Source organism: Macrotis lagotis, chromosome 3, assembly GCF_037893015.1.
Source record: "Macrotis lagotis isolate mMagLag1 chromosome 3, bilby.v1.9.chrom.fasta, whole genome shotgun sequence".
Taxonomy (NCBI): domain Eukaryota; kingdom Metazoa; phylum Chordata; class Mammalia; order Peramelemorphia; family Peramelidae; genus Macrotis; species Macrotis lagotis.
The window spans coordinates 217,071,272-217,091,443 of record NC_133660.1 but is presented as its reverse complement, the minus strand read 5'-3'; the positions used below and the strand labels follow the sequence as shown (position 1 = coordinate 217,091,443).

Genomic DNA, 20,172 nt, shown 5'->3' with positions numbered 1-20,172 from the left:
AGATGAAAAAATTCCCTATTCTTTAAACCACACTACTAGTGACTTGGTTGCCTGTCCCAGCTGTTTTCTATCTCCATTAAGACTGGATTATAAGACAATTCTAAAAGACTTGTGATGAAAAATGCCATCCACATCCAGAGGAAAAAAATCTATATAGTCTGAATGCAAATATTTTCAATTTTAAAAACTTCTTTTGTGTTTGTTTTTCCTTCTCCTGTTTTTTTTCTCCTTTAGTTCTAATTCTTTCTTCACAACATCACTAATATAGAAATGTTGTTTTTTTAAGAAAAAAAAGACTGGATTGCAAGCTAAATTCCTGCATGATGAGTATCCATTGCCATCATCCAGACCCCACCTCTCTAGTACTTTCATACCCATGATCCCTTTCATCTCCATGATTTGATATGGTCAGCAGATATGTATGATTGGCACATTCCTCTCCATTCATTGAGAAAAATGAAGGACAAGGAGATTTAAAAAGTAACTTGTTCAAGGTCATCTAAGGGGCAAGTTTCCTCTTCAGAGAATTTAGAACTCAATTATTTTTTTTAAAAGCAAATGTTAAAATTTTACATATAATTGAGAAATATTTAAAGAAATAAATAAAACATATTTAAAAAATAAAATACATGGGCTCAAATACTGAGCTCTGACACTCATTGGGATTTTAGACTATTTCACTGCGTTTCATACATCTGTCTTTGTCTTAACTGGAAACCCCAGCAAATATATTCCTTTTCACTGATATTTTCATATTTAACTTAGTATGAGTCTTTAAGATGAACTCAAAAGTGCTTCTTCTTGGCAAAAGTAATACTGAATTTAGAGTGAGCTGTGTAACCATGATCAAATTACCTAACCTCTCTGATTCTCACTTTATGTTTAAAAACTTTCCTTGGCCTCCCTCACTGGGTGGTTGTATGGATTGAGAGAGATAACACATGTGGAAGTACAGTAAAAACATACAACATGGGACATAAGGCTTTATTGTAATTGCTTTAATGAAATCTGTAGATCTGGACTCAAGTCTGATCTCTACCACAACTCACTAGTTATATGTCCTTTAGCAAGTCTCTTTCATTCTCTGGTCTCAGTTTTTCCATCTGTAAAATACAGTGGATGGCACTAATGCATCATAACAAAATGGTGAATGAGGAATTCATGGAAACTTGAAAAGACTTGTATGAAATAATACAAAATGAAGTAAGAAGAAGGAGGGATTATAATAAAAAAAATAGCAATGATGGCAGCTAAATTTGGATGAATTGTGATAAACAATTGCAATCTCAAAGAGATGATGGAACACACCTCCCTCTCTCAATAGAAATATAGCAGGGCTGAGGCTAAGGAGTAGACCATGAACCATTAAAGTAAAGTTGGCATTTTCATTGGTTTTTGAAAAACTGTTTTTCTTTGTAACAAGCAAGAATACCTGCTCATATTCCATACACAGGCAAAACAAGATGGAATATTGAAACTGTTTTCTTTGTTACAAATAGGATTCAAAGAAGAGGTCAGGGTAGGAAGTATATCCTAGGTTATGATTGATAAAAGACACATAAACATTTTTGTCTTGCTTTGGATCAGATGTATTTGTTCTTTGGTGTGGGATATACTTGGTAAAGAACCCTGTTAGGCAATCTTAGAGAATTGGGGGGGGGGGGGGTAGGGAGGAAGGGTACAGAAAAAATTAAGCACTTGCTTAGGGTCATACAGCTTGTATGTATCAGGTAGGCTTTGAAACTAGGTTTTCAATGAAATAAGAAGAATAAGGGATTATAATAAATAAAAAATAGCAACAATGGCAGCTAAACTTGGATGAATTGTGGTCATCTCCTTTTGAATTATGCCATGTTACCTCTCATTAAAACTTAAACATAAATATAACAAAAGTAAATAAAATTAAAATGGGGTAGGGAGAGGAGGGGAGAGAAGGTAATTAGATTAGACTATAAAATCTTTCTCAGTTTTAAATCCTATGATTATTTTGTTTAGTTACAACATATTTCTGTCAAACTTTCAAAAGGAGAGAACAACTTTTGGTTTCTCACCAAGGATGGTTCCTCCCACTTACCAGTCAAAGATTGGTTTGAACTGGTTGTTTGGCTGGTATCTCAGAGAGATTTAACACAAGAAAAAGTCCAACAGAAGAATTGTGTGTGGACACCAAAAAGTGCTTTCCCTTCTCACCTTGGGAAAGATAAAGAACAAAAATAAAACAAAACCAATTTAATAATTCTGGGGCTACCAAACTTGGGCCAGCTTTGGTTGGACAGTTATTCAGCCCTGGGATGAAGGTGAGTTGAGATGACAAGGCACTCAGACCAGGCTCTTAATCACAGCATTTCCTGTCGAGGTTGCCACCTATCTCTCCTGGTCAGCTTCCATTGGTGAGTCATAACTACAAACAAGGCAGCCCAAGAAATTTTCTTATCTTGTCCCCTACTTGTCTGCAGAGGTGGAGAAAGAACCTTCCACAGAGGAAGCAGGTCAAGTCTGAAGCCTCAATTTCAGAATATCCGAGAATGGAAAACTGGAAGATATTATCTAGCTTAAACATTTTTAACATTTTATTAATGGACTCTTGTGACAATCTGGTGAAGCTTAAGTCCCTTTTCAGAATCATGCTTTTAAAAGCATAAAAAAAAGAATAGGATTAGAAAGAAAATTATATTGGGGGTGGCTGGGTGGCACAGTGGTAGAGCACCGGCCCTGGAGTCAGGAGGACCTGAGTTCAAATCCGACCTCAGACACTTAATAATAACCTAGCTATGTGGCCTTGGGCAAGTCACTTAACCCTATTGCCTTGTAAAAATTTTAAAAAAATTATATTGAAATACAGTTACCAATGTGTATTTTTAAAAATTTTACTTATTTACATATTACTAAAATAGTCTTGTTGTAAGAGTAAACATAATCCCCCACCCCCCACAAAAATAGAAAAATGTCACAAAAAATAAAGTGAGAGAGAGAAAAAGAGAAAAAAAAATATACTTCAGTCTGTATTCAGATATCATCAGCTCTGTTTCTGGGATGGATCAAATTCTTCATCATAAATCCTTCAGAGAAGTTGCTCAACATGTATATTTTTTTAAAAAGTCATGGATCCAATATCAAGAATACTTTAGTCTCATCCCACTGCTATTATAGAGTATTAAGGAGCTGAAGCTAGAGAGAAGACTTAATTTGTTGATAGTAACTCAGGAAAATTTTCTAGCCTACAAAGCTAGGAGCTTTCAGCCCACAGTGAATGAGTGGTTTACAATCTACCACTTTTGTAAAGACAACCTGCTCCTAAAGACTGAAATGGAAGGGCTCTTAAACCTTATAGAAAACAGACCTTGGTTTCCCTTAATGAAACAGAAGCTCAGGGCAAGTGGGTGGAGAGGTACTATAGTATACTGCTAAAAGGATCTGGGTTCAAATCCCAACTAAGTGTGATTTAGGGAAAGTCCCCTCCTCTCTTTGGGTTTCAGTTTATTCTTCCATAAAATCCTATAATTTTAATCTGAGTCCTATAATTCTAAGAAAGTATAGCAAAACATCAATGTATTACACCTGTGATTCTGACATTGCTGGAGCACGCCGCAGCAGTCAATCTCTTGTTGTATTAGCCTCCTAGTCCCATCCATTGGTACTTGCAGTTGGCCCACATTATCTGTCTCATCTCTATCATCTCACTCCAACTCAATTGAAATCAGCATTAAGTCCATTCCAAAATGCCCTTTGGGATCTCTGTTCCATTAGCAATAATGTCCTTACCTTCTTTAGTGTCAAATATGCCACACTCTCCTAGGTTCTTTTCCTACCTGTTAGTCTTAGTTCAGAGATAGAATTGGTCATGCTCCTAGAAACTAACGCAATCACAAGGGATCTCAGACGTCATCTATTCTAACCCTTGTCCAACTCATTAATATAGTCTAAACTTACCAATTAAATATCTGTCTATGTCTTATCCTATTCTAAATTTGATAGTACCAATTAGATTTCTTTTTTCTCATGATGAATTATAATCTTATTTTCCTGAAATTTTTACTCTTTGGTCCTTATTCTTTTCTAGCTTCTACCTAAGCAGCAGTTCAAATATCATTAGCTGTCTTCAGGAAATAGTTTAATAGGCCTGGTCATCTCAGCATTTGCCTTTGAACATGTCATTATAATAATCCCTGTACCAAGTGTAATCCCAATGTGGCCTAACCAGGGCATCTCTCTCCCTCTGGACATTACTTCTATTAATATCTCACTATCATCTCCCTCACTTTGAACACTTTTATTTCTATTAATGTAGTATTAGGGTTTTGGGGTTGTTTTGGCTGCCACATAATACAGCTGCTGATTCATTGAACTGAAAGACAAATTTATCCTTAGGTTTTTGTTTAAAATGACCCCCCCCACTCTATATTCTGTACTTTTGCAAGTAATCATTTAATCCAAACCCAGGACTGCACATTTATCTCTATAAAATTGTTACTGCTGTCTACCATTCCCAGTCTATTTAGATTCATTGACTTTGGTCTTCTTTAATCCACTCCAGATTTAGTTCAGAGCAATTAAGTGGGCATAGTGGAAAGAACCTGGCCTTAGAATAAGGAAGACCTGAGTTCAAACCCAGCCTCAGATTTCCTAGCTATCTAACCCTGAGAAAATTTACTTAACTTCTCTCTGCCTCAGTTTCTTCATCTATAATACTGGGATAATAGTAACCTCACAGGATTATTGTGAGACTCAAATAAGATAAAATTTGTAACATGCTAAGCATGGTTGACTGGAACATACTAGAGTAATTAATGCCTATTCTCTTGCCTCATATACCCTTATTCTTTGTTCCTTATAAGCACCATGAAGATAGGGACTTAATAAAAATTGTTGGGTTGATTTGGGGTTTTTTGAGGGGGAGGGTATGCATTTACAGCTCTTTTTTTATTTTTAATGATTTTTTTTCTAATTACATACCAAGATAGTTTTCAACATTCATTTCTGTTAGATTTTGAATTTTAGTCCTTCCCTCCCACCTTTTCAAGACTGTAAGTAATCTAAGTTATACATGCACAATCTTGTTAAACTTTATTTTTCCAACTACATGTAATGGTAGTTTTCAGTAATCTTTTTTAATATATTTTTATCCCTCCCTCCCCTTCCCCCATCCCTGACAGAAAGCTATGTAATATAGGCTCTACAGCTAACATGTTAAGCTTAATGAAGATTGTTAATTTGAATTGAATTCAACAGGGCTCAGGAGAGATACTTAGGCCAGGCTTTCATTGTTTCCTTCTCTACTACCCTTTGGGTCTCTAAGTAGAACCAGTTTTTAAACTACTAATTATATTAAGGAATAATCAAGTACCCTTCCCCATCTTGTCCCAAAAGATGAAATGATAGATTTTGTCAAACATATTCCTTAAATATAGATAAATTATTTTATCATATATATATATATATATATATATATATATATATATATAGCCTATTCCTGATCTATCTACCTAACCTTTATTTGTGTGTATGATAGTGTGGATGTGTGGATGGTGAGAAAGTCTGAACCTGGGATTTTATCAGTGTGGGGAATTCTTGATAAGCAAACTTCCTCATGCTTATAACTCATCTGCATCTTATTATCTTAAAGAATTACCTAGACCACTTGCTCATGGTCACATAGACTATTCAAACTGATTCCAGGGCTTTCCAAATCCCAAACCAACCCTCTACCACTACACTATGCTTCCTTGTCTACCTAGTCTAATGACCATCTCCAAAAGAAGGAAATGAGATTAGTCTTGAATGATCATCAGCTTATTTTTTAGTGAGCACCAATTCCTTTTCCAAATCCAAACAAGCCATCCCATTAATATGTCATATAGTTTTGGCAAGAATTGGCATCAAGCTCATAAATGATCTTCTGAAAGTTTTATCTTCTTCCTTTAAAGAAGAAAAAGGAAAGAGGAGGATATTTTCTTATCTCTAGTTATAGGATTTTAGATCTGGGAAGCCTCCCTAATTTTCCAGGTGAAGAACTTAAGATGCAGAAAATTGAATGACTTGCTCAAGATCACGCAAGTAGATTTAATTCCATATTTTCTGATTTACAATCCAATTTTCTTTCCTCTTTATTTTCAAACATTTCCAACTTAACTCAGTCATCAAAAAGAAAATCACAGAATTTTCCAGTTAAAAGTTATTTTCAAGACCATTCCAAACTTAGCGAATAAATGACCAATGATCTCACTTCTGTGAAAGGTTATTTTTGCAAGGGACATTCTAAGTACTGAATTTTGTGGTTACTATTCAGCTACATCTAAAAAGGTACCTACCCCATTTATCAAGCTACTGAACTTCTAAGTAATAGTAATTACATTATCCTGAAAACAATAGTGTTTTATTTAGTCACTTTAGAGTTATGTCTGACTCTTCATGACCTATTTTGAGCTTTTATTTTTTGACAGAGATACTGGAATGATTTGCCATTTCCTTTTCCAGCTCATTTTACATATGAGGAAACTGAGACAAACAGGGTTAAGTGACTTGCCTAGGATCACACAAGCTACTAAGTGTCTGAGATCAGATTTGATCTCAGAATAATTCTTCCTGACTCCAGACCCAGTATTGATCCACCATCTTTCCAACAACAATAGTAGCTTAGGTTTATTTAAGGTTTTAGTTTGATAACATTTATTGCATATTACTTAAGATAATATGCATAAGATTTAATTTGATCCTCACAACAATCCTATAAAGTGGATACCATTACAATATCTATTTTATGAATGAGGGAATTGAGACTAGAAAAAGTTGAAACTTGCTTGGGGCCACAGAGCTAGGAAGTGTTTGAAGCAAGATTTGAAGTCAGGTCTTTCTGACACCTAGTCCAGTACTCCATCCACTGAGCTACCTGATCTCCAAAAATCAACCCTCTGATGTGTAAATAGTCAGAAGACCTTCTTTGCCACTTACTAGATTGATCAACAGCAATAAATCAATTATCTCTCTGTAGGTCTCAGTTTCTTCATCTGACAGGTGGGAGGGAATGACACTATTTGATAATCCTAATAGTAACTGAAATTTATATGTTTTAAAGTTTGAAAAGCGGTTTCTCTACATCATGTCATCTGAAACTCACAACAGCCTTTCAAGGTAAATACTACAGCTTTCGTTATCTTCACAGATAAGGAAGGTGAAGTTGAATTAGGTTAAGTGACTTGTATATGACCATGCCTTAATAAGTGTTAATGGTGAAGTATGAACCCAGATCTTTGTATGTAGCTTTCTATCAATTGCTGATGGGTAGCTTAACTGTGTCTCTCTCCCTCTCTCTCCCTTCCCTCTCTCTCTCTCTGACTCTGTTTCTTTCACTCAAAGAATTATTGGAAGTAAAACCATTTGGGAAATGCAGGGTGCTTTAGAAATAGGAGATATCATACCATTTTGACAGATGGTTAAACTGAGTCTAGGAGGTTAATTGACTTCTCCAAGATCACAGAGCTAATAAATGATACATTAGGATTCAAATCCAGGTGTCTTATCTTCTTCAGGTTAAAAATTGCCAGTTCCTTCAACCAAGCCAGAAGATTTAGAGTATAGGGAGAAGAGGAGAAGGGAACATCATAGCTATATCCATATATGAGAAAGGATGTGATGTACAAAAAAGCCATAATGTATTTGGTTCCTGAAGCCAAAAATAAGGGATCAATGAGTAGAAATTTCAAGGAGTCTGATTTCAGTATATTTAAAGGAAATACTTTCTAACCATCAGAATCCAAACATTGAATGAAATATTCCGTAAGGTATTAAAGTTTCCATAAGATCGTAGATGATGATAAGTCTAGATCTGGAAGTGAGCTCAGAGGCCAGCTAACCCAACTCCTTCATTTTGTAAAGAAAAAATAGGGGTGGGGGGGGTAACTGAATTGACTCCAAAGTTTTGAAACATTTTTATAGCACTTTAAGATTTGCTAAACACTTTAAATATAATATTTTGATTGATCCACTAAACAAATCTGTGAAGGAGGCACCTATTATCTTTAGTTTACAGATAACAGAACTGAGGTATTATGAGGTTAGGCTACTTATACAAGGTCATTCAGGAATTAGTATACAAAGTAAATCAGAGACTAAACTAGTTATCCAAGAACTCCTTCCACTTGGCAGTTTCCACAACTCTGTGACTGGGGGATTTTCTGGAATCCTTCAAAGTTACTTTTCACAGGGTCTATTTCTATTAGGCTCTATTTGTTTGGACTGTTTTGGGGACAGGTGGCAAACTTCTCCAGCTTTTTTCTCTATTTGAATAGAACCAGTTTAAAAAAGTCATGTCCTCATGGTGCAATAGAAAGAATGTGAACTTGGATTCTATATACTTAGATTTGTGTCCTGGCTTTGCCTTGCTAATTGTGTGACTTGAGTAGCCTGTCTTATTTACTGCCTCAACTTTCTGAACCATAAAGTAAGAGACTTGGGTTAAAACAAGGTTTTTAACCCTTTTTTTTTCTTCAGGGTCCCATTTGGAGATCTGATGAAATGTATGAACCTCTTCTCTCAATAATGTTTTGAAATGCATAAAATAAAATTCATAATATTACAAGTTAATTATATTGAAATACTTTTTATCAAAATATTAAAAAACACAATTTCATGAACCCCAGTTTAATAATATCTAGAACTTGAGATTCCTAAGGATACCTCTTCTAGAATTCCAGTACCTTCTAGCATAGCATAAGGATTATGTTTGAAGTTTTCTTCCAGGTCTAAATATCTGTCCCTCTCCTATATTCTAAGGATCATGATGTTTTAAGATTCTATGAACCTGGGGTGGCTAGGTGGCACAGTGGATAAAGCACCAGCCCTGGAGTCAGGAATACCTGGGTTCAAATCCGGTCTCAGACACTTAATAATTACCTAGCTGTGTCACCTTGGGCAAGCCACTTAACCCCATTTGCCTTGCAAAACCCTAAAAAAAAAAAAAAAGATTCTATAAGCCTAACATTCTTTATATTATGTTAATAATTTCCACCTTTCTCCTTCTTTCTCCCTTGATTATGTTCATACTTTAGAAAGAAAAGAAAGTCATCACTAAAACATTTCAGTCTTCCTGTGAGTCAGAGAGTGAGAGAAAAAGCAAACAAGAAAAAAGGAAAACCCAGGAGAAAAAAAACAATGGAGATGAATGGAGTTCCTACCTATCTTTCGTGGCCCAAAGGTTTCTTCATTCTTTTTTTCTCCTGGAAGCTTGAGAGCCTTGATGGATCTAGTTGGTCCCTGAAGGTCATCAAGAATATTCCTCGTCCAGTCCTGGTCTCTCCTTTCCAAGAATCCAATTGGTTTTCTTCCCATCAGGGGAGCCAAGCGCTGCTGCCATCCCTCCTCCTCTTCCTCTTCTTGGTTAGGCCGGGTTTCCATGTCTGAGATGAAGCATTTTACTGTTGCATCAGCCGGGACCACTAGTCCCTCCATAATTTGTCAATTCACTTCTTGCTATAGGATCTGCATGACCAGCTGTCCAAAGGAAAAAAGAAAAAACAACATTGTTTTCAGAGAAGAGGACCACCTAGGGAAATATCCTGTTGTTGAAAAATCACCATCAGGAGAACAGGAAAGAACTTTCCTTCCTTCCCGATTATGTGCAAACACTGGGATTCCATGTGTCCTGTTTGACTCATCTATCCCGAGTAACATGGGGGCCCATTGCTTGTTCCAAAGAATTCACACCAACCTCCAAGCTAAATTGCCAAATAGAATCATAGAGCAACAGAGATTCTTGTTTTACACATTAGAAACCTGAGGTTCAGAGGAATTAGGTGACTTGCCCAAATAAGCAATAGCTATCGACCTTTACATGTTGCTATAGTTTTACAATGCTCTTTGCTCAAATCAACCAATCTTTTAAAGAATATAAAACAAGTATTGCTATCATCTTTTTATAGGTTCAGTGCCATTCTATAGGTTCATAGAACTAGAGAATATCACAGTCCCAACTAAAAGGCAGTCTAATGAGTCAGACTTCAATCCATGCATCAACAAGCAGTTGCTGCTACTAAGTACCTGCTAGGTTACCAGAGTATAAATACAAAGAATAAAACAATCACTATTTCCAAGAAGTTTGCAATCTATTAGAGAAGAGAATTATCCTCACCTTTGGCACTTTTTATAATTATGACCTTTGGCATTGAATTTATCGCTTAACCTATATGGTGGATAAGAACACCTGTTTTATCTACCTCACAGGTTTGGTATGAAAAAGGGTATTGTAAACTTTAATTCAATATGTAAATGTCAATTGCTGTTGCTATTATAATAATAACTATAGACAGCTAGAGGGCTAAATGGTTAGAGCACTGGGTCTGGAGTCTGGAAGACCTGAGTTTAAATCTAGCTTCAGACATTTATTATTTCTGTGACACTGGACAAGTCGCTTAACCTCTGCTTGCCTTAATCTGCTGGAAAAGGAAATGGCAAACCACTCTAGCATTTTTGCTAAGAAAACCCCATGTAGGATCATGAAGAGTAGGCTATGATGGAAAAACAATAAAATAATAATTATTAAAATTGTTTGATTTAATTTAAAAATTCATTCAATTGAATATCATTCAATTCAATTATTAAATAATATTTCAATAAAAATATTGACAATTATTTCACAATTCCCTCACAGTAACCCAGAGAGGTAGGTGCTATTATTATCCTCCTTTTACAAATTAGAAAACTGAGGCACACAGGGATTAAGTGACTTATGACAAGTTAATAAGGGTCTGAGCCTAGATTTCAATTAGACGGTAGGCCTGATAATTTGTCTGCCATAATATTCAGCTGCAAATGAATTAAAATGTAAACAAATAAACATGATTGTATATGTATAATACATACAAATTACTTGCTATTGTGGGGAGAGGGGGGAAAAGGAGGAGGAGCAGAAAAATGTGGAACTCAAAAGCTTATAAAACAATGAATGCTGAAAACTATCTTTGCATGTAATTGAAAAAAATAGCATTCAAAATGTAAAAAAAAAAGTTAAATGCAAGGTAATTAAGGAGGGAGGGCAGTAACAATTGAGGGGACCAGGAAAGACTTCATACAGAAGATGGGGCCACAGATACATCTTTAAAGGAGAAGGAGAGAGTGAATTGGAGGCAAAGGAAAGAGTCAGTACAGAGACAGAGAGAGGAAATGAATGGTGATGTGTGAGGGACAGAGTGAAGGGTAATTTGGTTGGGGAAAACCACAAATGTTTTCCTTCACTGTCACTGATCCTTCTGAAGCCCTCCTCTCCTCATGGCCCTCTCTGCCCTTCCTCCTCACCTTCAGCCCTTACAGTCCCTTGGAAAACAATGACAACATTACAAATCTGCCTTTCTTTTTAATCTACTTTCCATTGCCTTGATGATTATAACCATTGAAGAATATGAAAATTGGAAGAGACCTTAGCCCTCATTTAGTCCAGCTTCATTATATAAAACATGGTAGCAGAAAAGTATAGAATTAAATCTAGAAGGGATCTGTCTGATTATCAAATTCAACCATTTTACATTGGAAGCTAATTAAAGGAAGTCTTGCAGCAGTTCTAAGACCTTTTTCTGCTGACAATTCACTACAAGACCTTGGACAAGTCCCTGACCATTGATAAACCTCAGTTTCCTCCTATGTAACAGGAGATGGAGACAGGATTAGACCCTGTGACCTCAATGTTTTAGAAAACTGATGCTGATTGACTCCATTTCTGCCATTTAGAATCTTACAGAATTGCCTGGACAATTGAATGTTTAAGTTACACAGTCTGAAGCAGGTCTTGATCCCAGGTATATTAAATGTTCTGAGTGTTACAGCAACCTATGGATTAACAATACATCTTTACTCGAGTCCTAAGGAAGAGTCAAAGCCAAGTACACTCTAGTCATGGGACTGAAAATTAGACATACAATAAGCACCTTGATGTTGTTATTGTTGAGTCAATTCAGTTGGGTCTGACTCTCCATGATTCCATTTGGGATTTTTCTTGGCAAAGATACCAGAGTGGTTTGCCATTTTGTTCTTCAGTTCATTTTACAGATGAGGAAACTGAGGCAAACAGGATTTAGTGACTAGCCCAGCTAGAGTCTAAGGTTGAATTTGAACTCAGGTCTTCCTGACTCTATCCATAGTCCTACTCTGTGTCTCAATATTTCAAGGATTAGTTATTTATTTGGCATCTTGATCTCTCCTTTTTTTCCCTGGCAGATCATTTGTTCCCCTATTTTCCTAAATGACTCTTGCAAAAAAAAAAATGTCACTATGAGCTCCAACCCCTTGCTAAAACCTCCTCGCACTTAGCTAATCCATGGATGCCAGACCCCACAGTTTGTTGCCATCCTATATTACCAACTTGCTAGGACTTTCCATGGAGTGGCTAAGCACTCATCTCCATTTCTCCATTTCTAATGATTGAATGTTAAGATCAGGTTACTTAACTTCATTTTACGCTTAACTGATGGAGTTCAGATACAAACAGTCCAATGACAAGTTAGTATCTTTTAAAAAATGTTTAATATTTTAAAGGCATTTTTAAAAAATACTTAATAATCTTTGTACAGTAGAGAAGGATTTTTAAAAAGTGATTTTTCTGGAATCAAAGTAAAGTAGTGAGATGTCAGGTTTTTTTTTCTGGAGGCTACTAGAAAGCATCCTCAGGATGATTCAAATTCAAAGTGATTGACATGAACTTCATCCTGTCTCCACAAGGTTTTAATTTCCTCTACTAGGCCTGTCTGGTTTAGAATCTGTTCAATACAAAGATTGTGAATATTTGGGGAACATTTATTAGAAATGTTGTTTTAAACTTTTATGGATTAATATTATGTCCAAAAGACTATGGGCAACAGGTTTTTTGTTTGTTTTGTTTTTTTTAGTGATTGTGTCCATACCCAATTCTAGTTCAATTTATTTGTTGAAATTCTTTTTTTTTCTTTAGGTTTTTGCAAGGCAAATGGGGTTAAGTGGCTTGCCCAAGGCCTCACAGCTAGGTAATTATTAAGTGTTTGTGACTGGATTTGAACCCAGGTACCCCTGACTCCAAGGCCAGTGCTTTATCCACTACTACACCACCTAGCCGCCCCTATTTGTTGAAATTCTTAAGGCTATTTTAAGGACTGTATTTATAGTACAGGGATTTGAAATCTGTTAGCTTGTGAAAGATGGTGAGCTTCTGATGTATAATTTAGCCCAGGAAGCCCAGGAAGCCCAGGAATATTAGTGAGTATTTTGAAGGTGCTAAATTTTTAATCTGCAGTGAAATATTCACATTTTCTTTTATAGTCTGCTATGATTAATTGTAACTTCTTTATTATTTTTATATTGGTCCAGATCTTGAATATTATCATCACAGTGGATATGGAGTTTGGTTTCTAATGTGGAAACTTACTCTATTGATGCATATTAACAATTCATTTGTTATTTAAATACTTAGAAAATTCCTCATGTTTATTGAAAGGTTTAGTGACTGCCAACATTCACACAGTTAGTGTGTTGATAGAAAAATATAAATGGAACTCAGGTCTCATGCCACAGCTGACCCTCTATTCAGCATTATTTAGCTTCCTCTTACATTTTAAATGAAATTATCAGATTATTAATATTACTGTTGACTGGTTACCCTTTCCTTCTAGACTCTCTCTTGGTTTCCTTCTTGATTGACCATTCCCTCTCAGTCCCCTTCATTCAATTATCTGCCTTTTCCTTCCCTCAAAGTAAAGTGATAGAACTCTGTCTTGGGCCTTCTCTTGAAGCTATACTTTATCCCTTTCCCATGAGTACAATGGTCACATCTATGCAGAAGATTTCTAATTCTATATAAGTTCTCCCCTCATTCCTATGGTCTAGCACCATATCACCAATTGCCCAAGAACACCTCTACTTGATCTCTCAGGAGCTCAAAATCAATTTGTTTATAACAGGACTTAGTTTTCCTCAAAACAGTTTTCCTCAAAACCTTCTCCAAACTTCTTTGCTTTGGTTGAAGTCAATCTTTCCAGTTACCCAGGTTTGCCACCTTGGAGTCTTCCTCAATTCATCTCTCATACCATTACAACATATCTGATCCATTCCCGAGTCTTGTTGGTTCCAACACCCCAATACCTTTCTCATCATTTTCTAGTCAACTTATATAAACCCTACCCTATTTTAATCCCTCATCACCTCTAATTTGGGTCATTGTAATAACTTCCTAATTCATCTTCCTGCTTTAAGTCTTTTCTCTCTCTAACCTATCCTTCACAAAGCTGCCCAAATAATATTCCCAAAATATAGATCTGATCATATAAATAGCCCAACTCAGAATCTTCATTGTTTCTGACTGGCTATTATAAAAAGAAAAATACAAAGTCTTCAAATTTGGCATTTAAGGCTTTCCTCAATCAGAATCCTCATCTATTTTTCATAAATTTCCCATTTGCCTTCTTGATCCTAGGCAAAGCAGCCTAGTAGCTTATTCCCTATGTGTGATAACATCTCTTGCCACCAAGGGCTTTGCACAAGTGAGTTTCAATTCCTCCTCATTGATATGTCTTAGAATCCCTAGTTACCTGCAAAATACAGAACAGGAGCCACCTCTTACTTAAACCCTTCTCTAATTTCCCTGATTGTAAATGCTCTTACATTACAAAAGTACTTTCTATTATCTGTACATATTTTTATTAATTTATTTGTGACTTGTGATCTTGTTGTCAGAGATAACTGATTTTATTTTTTTCTGCATTTAGCATAGTGTCTGGTGAATAGTTTGTGCTTCACAGTAATAATTCAGTCAATAAATACTTAAGTATTTGCTATGTGCCAGTCACTTTGCTAATAAATATAGGCTTAATTCTTAACTAAATTAATTATTGACGTTTATGTAAGCTAAAGTTTAGGATGCCCTTTCACATTTGATCCTTCCAACACTCCTCAGAGAGACAGGGAAAGGATGATTAATCCCATCTAAGAGAGGAGACTAAGGGCCTGAATGGGAAAGTAATTTGTTAGGGGTCATGGAGCTTAGTCAATAGTAAAGCCAAGACTTTAATCCAAGTTTCCTGACTCTGAGGCCTATGCTCTACTTTATTTAGTCTAGATGGGACTTACTATCTTTTAACTCAAGAAGGTTGTGTGTCTGAGTCAATATGGTAAAAATTAGGGCCTTGGAAGAACACGTCCTCCAGTGCTCTCAGAGTGGTCCCTGCCATACCCAGTCTCATAGCACTAACCTGCCTTTGGTCACAGCCAGAAAGGAAATTGGCCCTGATTTTCCCTGGTGCTGAGAAGTCACCAGCTGTGGGAGGGAGGAAAGGAAGGAAGCCAGTAAGCAGATCAGTTTTTGCAGAGTTAGATAAAAAGTTCCGGCAAATGGCCCTACATAATATTGGGAAACATCTTCTTAAAGGCAATTCATCACTTGCAGGAAGAAGGAATCTATTTTATAAGGGGGAGAAAGATAGAAGAATTACAAAAAAAGCAATTTGAGTTAACAAATATGTTTTAAGAGACTACTAGGTCTGTGGTACTCTGTTAAATGCTGAGGCAACAAAGACAAAAATAAAATGAACTATCAGTTAAAGGAATGTAGGCTCAATTGTGGGAGCAGGGATGATACAGAAAGGATCCCTTTGACAATCTGGGTGAAGTCTTTGACCATATATCAGAACAATATATAATTATGTTGAAAAGGAATACAATTATATGAAAATAAAGTTATCAAAGTATTTTTTTTAAAGCTCATGCAGGACCCCTTTATAAAGGATAGCTTGTTGGGAAAGAAAGTTAGAAAGAGAAGGAAATTACATTGGTAAATATGATATATAAAAAAAAGACACCAACATTTTAAAAATTGTGCTACCTTAAGAAGGGAGTCTCAGAGCCAGAAGGGAGTACAAAACTGATCTAATTTGACCTATATGTGAACAGGAACCTCATCCCCATTATCCCTGACAATTGGTCATTTGATCTCTGTTTAAGAATCTCCAGTGTTTAAAAAATCACTGGAAGTTTAACCCTTAAAAAGTTGCTACTACCTAGGTCTCATTCCTAGTTTGTAAAATGAGTAAGTTGGACAAGGTCTCTAAAGCCCCCAGCTCTAATATTTCATGTTCTATCATCTAAGGGCTTCATGTTTTATGACTGTTCTCATATTTTACCAAAAAAAAAAGTCGTTGGTTGTGAGTTTCCTCTTCTCCCTTTATCCTCACCTGCCATCGCTCAGGGGCCTTCAGTCCCTCTCTCCTCCTTCAAACTGAAAAAGTGGCCTTACTCAGTGGCCACACCTTGCATAAGTATCTCCTTGACATTCCACCACCTCCAACAGGTCACCCCTTCTATCATCCCCCTCTCTCAGGGATCTTTAATCTCTCCCCCTCTATTACTAGAGTAAGCCTAATAGAAATGTTAGTTATTATTGTTACTGTTATTATATTATATTATTATTTCTATTATTAAAGAGGTGGCTATCAGAGTATTATGCAAAAGAAAGAAAACTGCTATTACTCTTAACTCCCTAATTTTCAGATCTCTTCTGGTGACTTTCCCTGATCTCTTCCTACCTTTTTTCATGTGCTACAGCATTCCAACATGAGCGGATACCTCTCTGAAAGGTGCCTCCTCTTGGAGACTTCTTGATTCTCCTCAATGCACACCCAAAGCAATGCCCCCAGCCAATGTCTTCCTCCTCTGAATTCCCCAGCACATTGCAGATATGTTATTATATTATCTTTCCTTTAAAAGCAACTGACATGCCCTCTTTCCACCTCTTCCCTTCCCCTAGTTCATACATCAGCTCTGTATGTATTGGATAAAAAACACATTTCAAATTCCAAACAAAAATAAGAGAACTGATTGGGAGGAGGGATTTTTCTTGCCATGGTTTTGTCTTTTTTGAAATACCCCCCCCCCCCCGCCCAAGAATTAAAAGCAGAAATTATCCCTTTGTAACATAAAAAATTGGGTATTTAGTTTTATACTTTCTGGAAAATAAACTTTTCCCCTTATCATGATTACGTGCACAGCTCTAAGTCTACTCATTAAAAACTTAGACTCAGTAGACTTAGTAGGCTTGGAAACAAGTAATCTCAGTCCAGCAAACTTCATGATCTTACTAAGTTCCTTATCTGTACAGTGGTGATGAGAGTATCTTTAGTTTCTGCCATCCAGGGTTGTGAAGACCAAACAAATTAAACAAACATTATTAAGTATCAACTCTGTATTGGCCACTGGTTTTTCAGAGGCAAACTTTGAACTAGGTCCTATCCCCAAGGATCTTCCATTCTATATTAGATATATAATGCTATTTAACATATATATATAAATTAATATACACCTATATATAAATTAATATACACCTATATATTAGTGTTCACTATCATGTCTTCTTTCTTTTGATTTTATACAAGGAATTCCTATCTCCAAAGTATCACTCCACATAAACAGTTTTAAGACCTGAAAACTCAATATATAAGATGGGGTGAGAGAGAGAGAAGGAAGATGGCAAGCCTGAAGACAGGAAGAATCAATAACTTGCTTGTAGTGGTAGCAGTTATTTTTTGTAGCAAAGAGGGCCATGTTGTCATATATATGATGACATGACTTAGATATTATGTTTATTATAAATCTGCACAAGAGAAGCAGCATAGTATAGAAGAATACAGCCTCAGACACTTTCTAGTTGTGTGATCCTATGCAAGTAATTTCACCTTGTTTGCCTCAGTTTCCTCATTTGTAAAATGAGCTGAAGAAGGAAAGGGATAACTACTGCAGTATCTTTACCAAGAAAATCTCAAATGGGATCACAAAGAATTGGACATGACTGAAACATCCTAACAACAAAAATAATAGAAAACCAGTTTTAGTCCTGGCTCCTCCACTTAATTAATAAACATTTATTAAACATTTACTATGTAACTGGTACTGCAATAAATTGTAGGGATATAAAAGAAGCAAAAGATAGTCATTGCTTTCAAGAAACATTCTAATGGAGGGGACTATAAGTTCATATATATATATATATATATATATATATATTAAATAAGCTATAGACAAGGAAAACAGGAAACAATTAAGAGGGAAGGCACTAGAATTATAAAAGAGATGGGAATTAAGTTGAGACTTAAAAGAAGCCAAGGGAATCAGTAGACAGAGAGGAAGAAAATTTTAGGGGAAGTCAGAGATAAATGCTCAGAGTCAATATATGGAGTATCTTGATCATAGACTAGCCAGTGTCCCTGGATCAAAGAGTATGTGTTGGAGAGTAAGAAGACTGGAGATACAGGAGGGGAATAGCTTAAGAAGGACTTTGAACACCAATCAGAGCACTTTTTGAAATTTTTTAAAAATTTTTTTGTTTATTTAAGGCAATGGTATTAAGTGACTTGCCCAGTTAAGTGTGTGAGGTCGGATTTGAGCTCAGGTCCTCCTAACTCCAGGGCTGGTGTTCTATCCACCTGCTCCACCTAACTTCCCCTTTCTTTTTGAAATTTTTATTTATTTGTTTTCTTTTTTGAGCATTTTCTATTTGATCTTGAAGTCAGTATGGAACCACTAGAGTTTATTGAGGTAAAAAAAAAGGTGAAAAGAGCAAAATAGCACTTTAGGAAAATCACTTTCATGTGGCTGAACTTAAATAATCAAGTTATCTTGGACTGATCATGACCCATCTGTAAACTCTAGTTTCCTCATAAGTCATATGGCAAAACTGGATCAACTGAGCTAAGGTCTCTTCCTGCTTCAATTCTGAACAAATGGATGCCTTATGAACAAATGGAGATCAGCAGGTGGGCAAACTTCACTTGTTTATTTCAAAACAGCAATCCAGAACTTGAGGGGAAATGAGTCAGAATTAAATTAAGAAGCTTGATTGAAAATAAATAAAAGACGGAAAAAAGAGAGGAGAATGGATATCACCAGGTGTTGTTCAAAACTTTTGCCTTTAGGCCAAAAACTGGAGAATTTTCTTCCCTAAAACATGTAAATAGAATGACTAGGTATATATTATATTATACTATATCCTACTATATCATCATACTATATCCTACTATATCCTATTATATCATATCATATTATATTAATTATATTATATTATATTATATTATATTAGAAAAATTGATTAATTAATTAGCTATCTATCATGTATAGTATCCTGTACTTGTATACTGAGAGAAAAATAAAAAAGTAATATTCTTTGCCTTCAAGGAACTTCTAATCTCATTGGACAGAAAAAATAATTCACAATTATCTGAAGAGTCTAACAGTGACCAACAAAGTTCATGGAAGGAAAGAATCACTTCTAATTGGGGTGGGGAATGACCTTAGTATAGCACACTGGAGCCCCAGTTCACAAGTAAGAGTCCCTAGACTAACCTAGGTTCATTATTCTTTTAGTCTGTTCCCTTAAAAGAGGGTGGGGAGCCTTTTTTTTTCCTACCAAAGGTCATTTGGATATTTAGAACAACACTTGCCTGTCATTTCTGGTCAAACATTTCATCAATTTACCCCTAAAACCTCCTAGCTTTATTGAATTTTGAATCCCACATGAGGTTGCTATGGCAATGCCAGACCAACTGGTCTTTGGGCCAGACATTCCCATCTCTGCCTTCAAACTATGAGCTTCTATTGGAGTATTTATCTTCAGCAGTCAGACAAAATACAGTTAGTTCAAAGCCAAAGCATTTACTAAAATGGTCTAGTAAGAAAAGTAGCAACAGTACATATTTTCCGATGTAGAAGAGATCCACCATTCGACACTTGTCAACCCCAATTCTGATTATTATTGACTATCCTGTTCTAGATAAGGCAAGCAAGCAAATTATTCTAGTTGAATTAGCAAGGCACTGTGAGGTAGAGATAAGAGGCAACATGTGTCAGGCAGGTCAATCACTTGCTACCACTTTGTTTACTACCTCCCCTTACACCAGGGTGGATACAGCCCAGGATATAGGGAATAACAGTGCCACCCCAAACACCAACCATTCTTCCAGCTTGGCCTCAACAGTCATCATCTAGGGGAGCAAGATGTTAGAATGTAAGGTTCTTGAGGTTAAGGACTTTATTTTTTTAATTTTTATTGCCAATGTTCAACATACAATAAGTACATAATAAATGCTTTCTTTTATTCATTCATTCATCAGGTATGAATGGAATTGTTCATCCTGTGATTCCCTTTCTACCAGTATTCTATGAGGTGACTTGCATAAT

General features: G+C 36.0%; 1 protein-coding gene and 1 long non-coding RNA gene across 5 annotated transcripts in view; one reads left to right on the top strand and one right to left on the bottom strand.

Annotated features, from left to right (window-relative positions):
• The window catches only part of SH3TC1 (SH3 domain and tetratricopeptide repeats 1), a 120,537-nt gene that overhangs the window by 59,486 nt on the left and 40,879 nt on the right, over nt 1-20,172 (bottom strand). For all 4 annotated transcript variants that reach the window (XM_074229845.1, XM_074229846.1, XM_074229843.1 and 1 more), the window contains one exon: nt 9,171-9,486. In XM_074229845.1, the coding sequence (XP_074085946.1) occupies nt 9,171-9,444 (274 nt within the window). In that variant the 5' untranslated portion in view covers nt 9,445-9,486. The remainder of the gene's footprint in view (nt 1-9,170; nt 9,487-20,172) is intronic.
• The window catches only part of LOC141518124 (uncharacterized), a 120,700-nt gene that overhangs the window by 97,915 nt on the left and 2,613 nt on the right, over nt 1-20,172 (top strand). The gene's annotated exons all lie outside the window — the stretch shown is intronic.